Raw genomic sequence first — 9,662 nt, forward strand, 5'->3', positions numbered from 1 at the left:
AACTCGCCAATCATAGCGCAGTATTTGAGGAAAAAGCACCAATACCAAGATACTGTTGAAATTGCCGTCCGGTGGAAAATTCCATCCACCGACAATACTTCCCCCATGGCTAGTTTTCGCCATGATCCTTCGCCATCTCCTTCACAACGACAGGAGCCTTTGCAGTCTTGCAATAAGCCTTGAACAGTGTCGGTACGTCTTCTTGGATGTTCAGGGCTGGTTCCCAGGAGTTCTCCAGGGCTTGGAGGCCACGCCGTTTGATAAGCACTTCATACGCCTTCTTCGTCGCAACATATCGGGCCGATACGATGGCTTCAACTTCAAAACATTCGGAGTTGTGGGCGACATGAGCCAAGAAATCTTCGGGCAGGTGCAGATCTTGGTCGGCATAGAACTTCAGTCTGCTTGCGTGAGCTGGCCGTTCGTCACCGGTCACGAGGTTTCGGATGTCATACACCCAGCTGCTGGTCACTCGGGTCACCACAGCCGGTCCACACCATTTGGTCCGTAACTTGGCCCGTTGGTGCTGCCAAACGTCTTGGTAGAGCACATAATCCTCCACCACGAACTGGGCGATATGTACGCCTTTCTTCGCGTCGTGCGTTTTTCTCACTCGCTCGCGCTTCTTTGCATTGATGGCAGCCATCTCCTTGTGCATGCCATCCAACGCTTTTCTTGCTTCATCCACATAGGCTCGCTGTGCGGACTCCACTTCGACCAAAGTCGCTGTCTTCAACTTTCCGGGTAACGCTATCGTGTCCATCGGGGACATGGCAGGTCGACCGGACATGGCCGTAACAGGTGCTATGCCACCGAGGGATGGCGAGGGCAACTGGTTCATGATCAACATGATCACCAGGTGGATCTCGGGCCACTGAGTCGTTGCCATTTGCCACTCACTAAGGCACGCACGCAACAGACGCAACAGGTGGCGCATCACGCCTTCGACGGTGTCATTAGCCCATGGACACCGGGCAGTAGTAAAATGGTGGTGGACCCCGAGGGAATGTTGGAGCTCGGCCACGACTTGGTTCTTGAAATGGGTGCCTTGGTCCGACACCCATTCATAGCAAATACCAAAAACTGCAAACCACTGCAGCAGGCATTACTTGACAAACAGTGCAGTTGCTTCCTTGGCCGGAATTAACCACACCATCTTGCTGGCGTCACACTTGACAACCAGCAGGTACTTTTCACCGGTCTTCGATTCTCCCATAAAGACGAAATCCCAATGGAGCAAACCGTTCGGTTTGTCGGAATGGAGAGCTTCACCGACGGGTCTTGGAGTGCCACCCGCAACACTTGCACAATGCAAGCACCGGCCGACGAAGAACTGTACGTCGGTCTTCTGGATGGTCCACCAACAGAACTTGGACAAATTCTCCATTGTCAAGTCGGCTCCGCGATGTCCAGCCAGGCTGGCATGAGCACACACGCACAACCGGAGCTGTAACTCCATCGCGTCATCGGGGATCCACAGCCGGTCTTCCACCAGCCGCATGGTCCACGGGTCACTGTCATCCAAATCCACGTGGTGATGACTCAGGTCGCTAAGTTTCAGGTTCTCGGGTGGACTTGGGACGTCTCGGGTCAAACTGTCTCGTTGCATTGTGGCAATGGCATGCAGAGTCGGCCACTTGAACGACTCACTGCGCAATGGTGACACTAGCAACGGTTCTTGGCTGATGGCACAGATAGACTTGAGGGGTGAACCCCACCGAGACAACAGGTCGGCCCATACGTTGGCTTCACCCGGGATGTCATGGATTTCATAGGTGTAACCCATCAACAGCAGGGCCCAGCGTTCCAACTTCTGGGCCGTATACTTGGGAACAGACGCCACCACAGCCGTCGGGTTGAAAATGAACTTCAGGTTGCGGTGGTCTGTGTAAAGGTTGAAACCGGCCGACGGATGTAAAAGGTAGTCGGCCCGTATAAGCGTTTCCACAATGGCATATGCTTCCTTTTCCACGATCGCCCACCGACCGGCAGCGCCCTTGAAGGTCCCACTCAGAAACATGAGGGGCTCGTGTTCTTGAGTGTCTAAGGTCCGGCTCAGTTGGTCTGGGGGCACTTGGGTAATCACGGCTCCCCAATGGTGTTCGGAGGCATCTGCTAACACACACAACCGCATCTCCGGGTCGGGATGACTGAGCTCCACCACCTTGGCCAGAGCTTTCTTGGTCGCTTCCAACGCAACCTCGTGAGTTTCATCCCACCCGACATCGGCTAACAACACCGTTGCAGCCAGCTGCTTCGTACGCTTCCCGCCGACAGCAGTCAAAACGCGCTCCAAAACAGCAGTCAGGTCCCGCACCAACACATTGAAACCGGGTATGGACATACGCATCCAATTGAGCGCACATACATACTGTTGAAAGTCGGCTCCGGTGTTGGGGGACGGCAGTAATTGCAACGCTTCCACCCGAACCGGGTCATGCTTCACACCAGCGCCGCTGATGATTCGGCCGCACCACTTAGCTTCCTTCACGAAGAACTGGCACTTCTTGGGGTGTAACTTCAAACCTTTGACAGCACACACCTCCAACACAGCTGCTAAAGCAGCCAACAGACCAACCGGGGTCTTGTGATAACCCAGAAAGTCATCAAGCCAGGCCAGCAGACACTTGTACAGCTGGGCGGCAAACATTGCTTGGACCGTTGACTGGCAATACGCAACGCTGTCACTGCCACCTTGCATCACCGGGTTGGATGTGTACACACCCGTATCGGTGAGGAATGAGAACATCTCTTGGCAGTTCGGGTCAAGTGCGAACTGCCAGTAGCCTTTGAAGAAGTCCAACAGGAAAAAACACGTGGCACCGTTCAGGTGGTCCACCACGACTTCCAACATGGGTATCGGCCTGGCAATCTGTTCCGTCTGGCTGTTCACCGGACGGGGTTCAACCGTCATACGGAATTCATCCTTCGTATGGGGCTTTCGTATAACCAGGGGGGCACACGCCCACCGGCTGGTCGGGTTGTGGTAGATGAACCCGGCCGTCTCCAACTCTTCGACATGCTTCTGCATGAACTCTCGCTGAGGAAGAGAATACCGTCGGGCCTTGCATCGGACTGGCTTGGCTTCTTTAGCCAGGTGAACCTTCAGTGGGGGCATGCTGACGGGTGGGTCACGGCCCAAAGTCAGCCGGAACACATCAACATACTTGGTGAGTAGCTGCGACAATCCAGCAGCAAACTCCGGTCCACAACCAGCTGCCACAGCGTCAGCCACCCGAGTGTCTAATATCAGTTGGACCTTGGCTTGTTCCACCTTCGGGTCAACTGGGGTCATGTCTGGGAAGCAGGCGGCCAATTCCATTGGCACCAGTGCCTCTTCTTCTTCGGCCAGGTCATCTGTCAGCTCTTGCTTTGTGGCAAGCATGACAGCCTTGACCACGCCGCTTGTTGATTCCACATTGGCCATGTCGTATTCGCTGCACACCGCAGCGGCTTCTCGCAACATGGAATGCGGGTCGTAGCCGAGCTTGTACATGATTGGCCGGCTCAGTAAGATGTCACCCACACCATGAGGCAGATTGCCAAGCGACAACCAACACTTCACATTCGTGAGCATCAGGGGACCCGCATCTGTGTCGAACTTCAAGTCCAACTTGACTTCTTGGGTCACCGTATGGCTCGGGCCGACAAAACCACGAACCACAACCGGAGCCGGCAAATCGGTCACTACAACGTCACGACCCGCATCTTGCAGCATCCGGAGAGTGCTTGGTGGCATGACGCTTTGGTCGGCGCCACTATCAAAGGACGCATCCAACGCCACGGCTTGACTAGCCGTGCATACCACCCGAGCCGCACACATCACAGCCGAGTCTTCATTGGGCTGCACAACCTTCGTGACCACGGACACGGGCTTGGCATTTGTTCGGGCTTCGGCCCACACAACCTTGGCCCGATTCATGAGCAGCTGTGCCTCACCGGGTGCACACTTCGTACACTGGAATACTCCATGGTCCGGGTTCAGGCACTTGAAACACACCGACTTGCCATTGGCGGGTATAAAGTTGGTCAACGGGACCTTGTGCACGTTGATTACGGCCACCACCTTCTGCTTTCGCGGCTTCGGGTCACCTTTCGGTGGATCGACCGTCTTTGGTGGGGCCGGAAAGGCTTGCACCAACGGCTCGAACTCGCCATACCGAGGCATATACTCGGACAACCAAGTCTTGAATGCACGGGCGTCTTTCTTCATGAGTTCCTTGACACGCTTCTGCACCACAGGCGGTGTGATGGCTGCCATAAGGAAGTCAACCGTAAGTTTCGGTTCTGATTCAGCAAAACCTTCGATGGACAGACGGACGAGGATGGCTTCAAAGTCGCTCACGAGTTTGGAGACCCGAGACTCGGCCGATTGAATGGATCTGTCCATCTTGAGCTTTGACATGTTCTGGCAAAGTTTGGTCATGTCCACGGGGTCACACTCACGTGCCCCCAGGAAGTAGGTTCGCCAATCGTCCTCAGTCCATGGCTCGCCTTGCCAATCTTCCAATAGGCAATGCGTTCAACCGACAGAGGGTCAATACAGCCGCTGAGAGGCATCAACATGATTTGTTGACCTCCGGGCCGTCGGGCATTCGCCAGCGCAATCTCACGCCGGTAAGCCTCATACAGATCCATAAAGCGGCGCTTCTGGACCTTGGTACTCCCGTTGAATGCAGGAGCCTTCGGGACTTCTTGGAATCCGTAAACAAGTTGGATTCCGAGTGCTGCCGCTGGCGCCGGTACTTGGGCCGGAGCAGCAGTGAAAGCATGCCATCGGGCACTGGTACGCCGGCGCATTTCTTCCAACGCGTCGGACTGCTGGACGGACGCCACAGCTGAGGCCCGAAGTCCTTGGGTATGATGCTCGGCTGTCGCTCGTTGAGCCGACAGCTGGTCCATCAAGATCTGCTGGCAGTCACGTTGGTCCACCAGCTCGGCCATAAGACGCTGATTCATTTCCATCTCTCGGGCCTGTACTTGCTGCTGCTGGTGAAGTACCATAAGCAGTTCGTACGTCTGCTGTGTCTGAGCGCCCACGGCCTGCTGCACTGAGTCGATGAGAGCACCTTGGGCATCCACCGCCTGGCGCACTTGCTGTCCCAGGTGGCGCACAGCCATATCAGGCGTACGCTACCACAGGGATGTCCATCGGCTGCGCGTACACGTCTTCTTGGGACCGGGTGCGGTGTAACACCATGCCGGTCCGGCCACGTGGCGTCAACGGTGGGGGCTCGTCTTGATCCATTGATGCACGTGGGGTCTGGGTAGAAGTCTGGGTCTGGGTCAGTACGGGCCTTGTCGACAAAGGCCACGGACAGGGGTAAGCGCTAACAACTCGAGAGCGCAGGAGAAATTCGCTAAAAAATTCTTTGTTGTCGCTCCAACGTAGGAACAAACACACTTGACACTAACACGGTCAATTCAGAAGTAAATTAGAGCTTAAGTTCACTTTGTAACTAAAGATCTCAATCGGCAAGACTACTTGCTAACTGTATGATATACGGCTACGTCTTAACTCATCCTATCAATTGTATACAAAAGGAAACTCGCCAATCATAGCGCAGTATTTGAGGAAAAAGCACCAATACCAAGATACTGTTGAAATTGCCGTCCGGTGGAAAATTCCATCCACCGACAAGACCAATTCACCTGCCACGATGAGGAGGTCCAACGTGGTTTTGGCCGACCGAATGGCTTTGAACGAGTCCTCCAGCGGAGTCAGGCCGAGCGACGATAGCGTAGCCGTGTCCAACCAGGAGTTGTAAAACTGACCAAGCTTGGTCGTGTTGTCAGAGAAAATCTTGCTAAATACGGCTTGGTTTTCGATGGAGATCTTGGAGAACGATGTATCGATTGCGTGTCTGTCCGGGGGGATCACAGCATCATTGTGCCACGCGCCACACGCATATTGGTAAAAGTCGTCGCAGGGATTGATGGAGTAGTCGATGAGCTTGGTCACAGACTCGGGGAGTTCCGTAACGGAGCCAGCCGTGGCGGCAGCGGCCAACACGCTGAGGGAGATGAGGACTTTGACCATTGCAGAGCGACAAGGAAAATGAAGTTGGCCAAAAATGTCAACCATTGAAGCGAAGACCAGGCATGCAAGTCTTTCAACGCAATCAACCGGATTCTCATAACGAATACTATCTATGTAGTATCCACGAACCTATCTCATATTGAAGTCGGCATGTGGAATAGAGTAAACGTAGACATACAATTCCCTGATGAAAACAATTCCACTGTTGCTTTTCTCAGAAGACACTGCAATTGGAGTGTTTCGATGGAACTGCATCTCAGTGGTCAGCAATAGCTAACCACTTACGATGCAGTTAACCCCTAGTAAGAGGTGAGGTGGTCCGAGTATACAAAGTTGAATAATTCCATCATTAAAACAGTTACGATGTTGCTTTGACCCGAAATACGGTTTCAATGTGTAGTAAGTACTGTAGTACAGTATCCTATTACTTGAAGTAGTACTATTAATACTATTAATATTACTAGTACACCATTTTTTTACTTCGAAGTACACCATTTTTTTACTTCGAAGTACACATTTTTTATTAAAAATATGGTGTACTATTTATAGTATTAATTTACAGTTAATAGGATACTACTAACAGGTAATGCATCGAATACTCGGAAGACATCGAATTCGTTCAACGCAACCAACCGGAAATTTAGCATCGCATATACTCACCGGGGGTAGGACGGAGTCCTAGGTTACAGAGCTACGGGCGAAAAGGTGTATCCGGATGTGATAATTCCCTAAACAGTATTTCGGGTCAAAACAACAGTGGAACATTTTTAATGAGGGAATTATTCAATTGTGGATGCACCTTGGTCAATGATATTCCACAATATTAGAGAGTTTTCGGACAGTCACAACTAGTGTATGGGTCTACAGTGTACGAGTAATAATTCCTTCATCACTGTAAAACAGTTCTACGCTTTTTTACTTGATTTGCATCTAAAATCGAAATAGAGGGAACATCATTTAAAATATATTGAACAATGTGAGAAATATACCGGTTGTGGAGTATGAATAATAATAGTATTAATAGTACTACTTCAAGTAATAGGATACTGTACTACTTACTACACATTGAAACAGTATTTTGGGTCAAAGCAACATTGGAACTGTTTTAATGAGGGAATTATTCAACTTTGTATACTCGGACCACCTCACTTCTTACTAGGGGTTAACTGCATCGTAAGTGGTTAGCTATTGCTGACCACTGAGATGCAGTTCCATCGAAACACTCCAATTGCAGTGTCTTCTGAGAAAAGCAACAGTGGAATTGTTTTCATCAGGGAATTGTATTGTGCTTTGCACCTTTTTTGGCAATTCCAGGGTTAAAATCATTGTTTAAAAATTTCTCAGGCTTAAATAACGTCTAAAGTAACTTGAATAACGGTTGGGTGCGTTGTTTAAGCTAGCGTCAGAACTAATGGTGATTGGTTCATATCAAATGGTTGCAGTTGTTTAAAAGGCATTTTCGTTAATCAAGTTGTTTGCCGACTTCGTTGTGGCAAACAAGTTGTTTTGTCATGATCAGCGTTGACATGCGTTGGAGATGTGTAGTCCTGGTGCAGGTCTATGGGATAGATATTGAAGTGGTGAGGCTTGTGCTTGGCCTATCGTATCGATCCGTGGCTCGCTTCAATGCGATGTTCTCGAGAACTGGTTACGTCGACGGCAAGGCGCGACGTGCCACTACCCTACGGTGGCCAGACACTGTGAACGCGTGGGTCAACGACTACGCAATTTCGCATCCCTGCTTCTATATCGAGGAGCTACAAGAAGCAATCCAGCTCCAATTTCCGTCTCTCAACAATGTATCACCGTCAACCATCTGCAGAGCATTGATGCATGACCTCGGACTTACCCGAAAAGGTTATGAATGGAACGCGTGTCAATGTGTTAATAACTTTGCATATATAGTCTTGGAACGGCGTGCGCGCGAGGCTGCGGATTTCGAGCTGCAGGACTATTACGTGCGTTTGAAGTGTTTCTACTCCCGTCCGGATCAGCTCGTGTTTGTGGATGAAACCTCCAAGGACGCCGCGATGCTGTGCGGAAGTTTGCGTGGTCGAGGCGCAACACCAAGGCGATTGTGGATTTACCGTTTTCCAGGGGTGAACGAGTGTCAGCTCTAGCAGCCTTCACAACGTTAGGGTTTCTGGCGTGGGATTATGTTGATGGTATCGAACGGACAAATCTTATATTAGTATAATTTTAGCAATGGAATATCTAAATGAGACTTGTAATTGTAGGCACGTTCGACCGTGCAATTTTCCATCGCGTTATGGTCGAAAGAATATTGCCATACCTCAACCCTTGGCCACTCCCGCGGTCCATTTTGATTTTGAACAATGCCAAGATCCATATGTACAAGCAGTTGCAAGATGCCGTCCACGCAACAGGCGCCCTTTTGTTTTATTTGCCCCCATACTCACCACAGCTCAATCCAATCGAAGTTGGATTTAGCCTTCTGAAACGTTGGATTGACAAATACCCGATGGCATTTAGGTTTGATATACGGGCAACGTTAGATGTTGCGTTCGTTGAATGCACAAAATCGAGCGATGACGTAGCATACAATTTGTACAGACATTGTGGTTACCAAAGTGATCATCTATATATACAAAGAATTATTTCTAATGTAAACTTGTCACACATTGAAATGAATTATTCCTATTATTCCTCAATGTGATCTACATCCTTGGTATTTAAAAGGGGCTCAGATAAGCCATGCAATGGGGCTCGAAATGCCGGTGTCAAATCGCACTGAGGAAGTCCAAGACTTCTGCGCATGTCCTCCACAGATATATAACAACAACATTCTACTAGGGCACTCGTAACGGAGCCAATACGGATACGAACCATTCGATACGGCTCAGACTCAATGTTGATGTCTCTTCGGCGCTCGTCCGCATGATTTTCGGCCATCTGGTCAACGTGGCGCAGTTGTTGCATCGTCGCGTTATAGGGAATTTCGATCGGAGCCGAGACTGGCAATCGTGCTGCAACAACAGATGCATACTGTATTTGCAAAGGTCCAAGGTCAACATCATGCTCCCTGATAAACTCAGCAAGCCGAACGGACGAGGACGCAATATTTTGTTGTGTGGCCCGCCGAATCTCAAGAGCATCGGTACTTCTTTCTAAACGGAATTTTGAGATATATATAAGTCTTGTGCTTCGTACCAATGTATATGAACAGCAACAGTGTGAACGTAGCTAGATAGTATTCGTTATGAGAATCCGGTTGATTGCGTTGAACGACTTGCACGCCTGGTCTTCGCTTCAATGGTCGACATTTTTGGCCAACTTCATTTTCCTTTTTGCTCTGCGATGGTCAAAGTCCTCATCTCCCTCAGCGTGTTGGCCGCTGCCGCTACGGCTGGCTCCGTCACGGAACTCCCCGAGTCTGTGACCAAGCTCATCGACTACTCCATCAACCCCTGCGACGACATTTACCGATATGCGTGTGGCGCGTGGTACAATGATGCTGTGATCCCCCCGGACAGACACCAAGTCGATACGTCGTTCTCCAAGATCTACATCGAAAACCAAGCCGTGTTGAAGACGATTTTGTCTGACTACAAGCCCAAGATTAGTGAGTTTTACAACTCCTGTTTGGACACGGCTACGCTAT

General features: G+C 50.5%; 5 protein-coding genes across 5 annotated transcripts in view; 2 read left to right on the plus strand and 3 right to left on the minus strand.

Moving 5' to 3' along the window:
- Positions 1-4,422: 4,422 nt before the first annotated feature.
- Positions 4,423-5,121, minus strand: H257_18820 (hypothetical protein; the record flags this gene model as incomplete). Its single annotated transcript, XM_009847946.1, has 1 exon — positions 4,423-5,121. The coding sequence occupies one exon, from the start codon at positions 5,119-5,121 to the stop codon at positions 4,423-4,425; it is 699 nt and encodes a 232-aa protein (XP_009846248.1).
- Position 5,122: 1 nt separating this feature from the next.
- On the minus strand, positions 5,123-6,040 carry H257_18821 (hypothetical protein; the record flags this gene model as incomplete). The annotated part of the gene is made up of 2 exons (XM_009847947.1): positions 5,123-5,410; positions 5,636-6,040. 2 exons carry the CDS (start codon positions 6,038-6,040, stop codon positions 5,123-5,125), a joined length of 693 nt encoding a protein of 230 aa, XP_009846249.1.
- A 1,511-nt stretch (positions 6,041-7,551) lies between these two features.
- Positions 7,552-8,160, plus strand: H257_18822 (hypothetical protein; the record flags this gene model as incomplete). Its single annotated transcript, XM_009847948.1, has 2 exons — positions 7,552-7,897; positions 7,946-8,160. The coding sequence occupies 2 exons, from the start codon at positions 7,552-7,554 to the stop codon at positions 8,158-8,160; spliced, it is 561 nt and encodes a 186-aa protein (XP_009846250.1).
- Positions 8,161-8,701: 541 nt separating this feature from the next.
- Positions 8,702-8,980, minus strand: H257_18823 (hypothetical protein; the record flags this gene model as incomplete). Its single annotated transcript, XM_009847949.1, has 2 exons — positions 8,702-8,821; positions 8,888-8,980. 2 exons carry the CDS (start codon positions 8,978-8,980, stop codon positions 8,702-8,704), a joined length of 213 nt encoding a protein of 70 aa, XP_009846251.1.
- Positions 8,981-9,358: 378 nt separating this feature from the next.
- H257_18824 (hypothetical protein) overlaps positions 9,359-9,662 on the plus strand; it is a gene marked incomplete at both ends in the record, with an annotated part of 8,279 nt that continues 7,975 nt past the window's right edge. The window contains one exon of the mRNA XM_009847950.1: positions 9,359-9,600. Coding sequence (XP_009846252.1) covers positions 9,359-9,600 — 242 coding nt within the window. The remainder of the gene's footprint in view (positions 9,601-9,662) is intronic.

Source organism: Aphanomyces astaci (genome assembly GCF_000520075.1).
Source record: "Aphanomyces astaci strain APO3 unplaced genomic scaffold supercont1.230, whole genome shotgun sequence".
NCBI classification, from domain to species: domain Eukaryota; phylum Oomycota; class Saprolegniomycetes; order Saprolegniales; family Verrucalvaceae; genus Aphanomyces; species Aphanomyces astaci.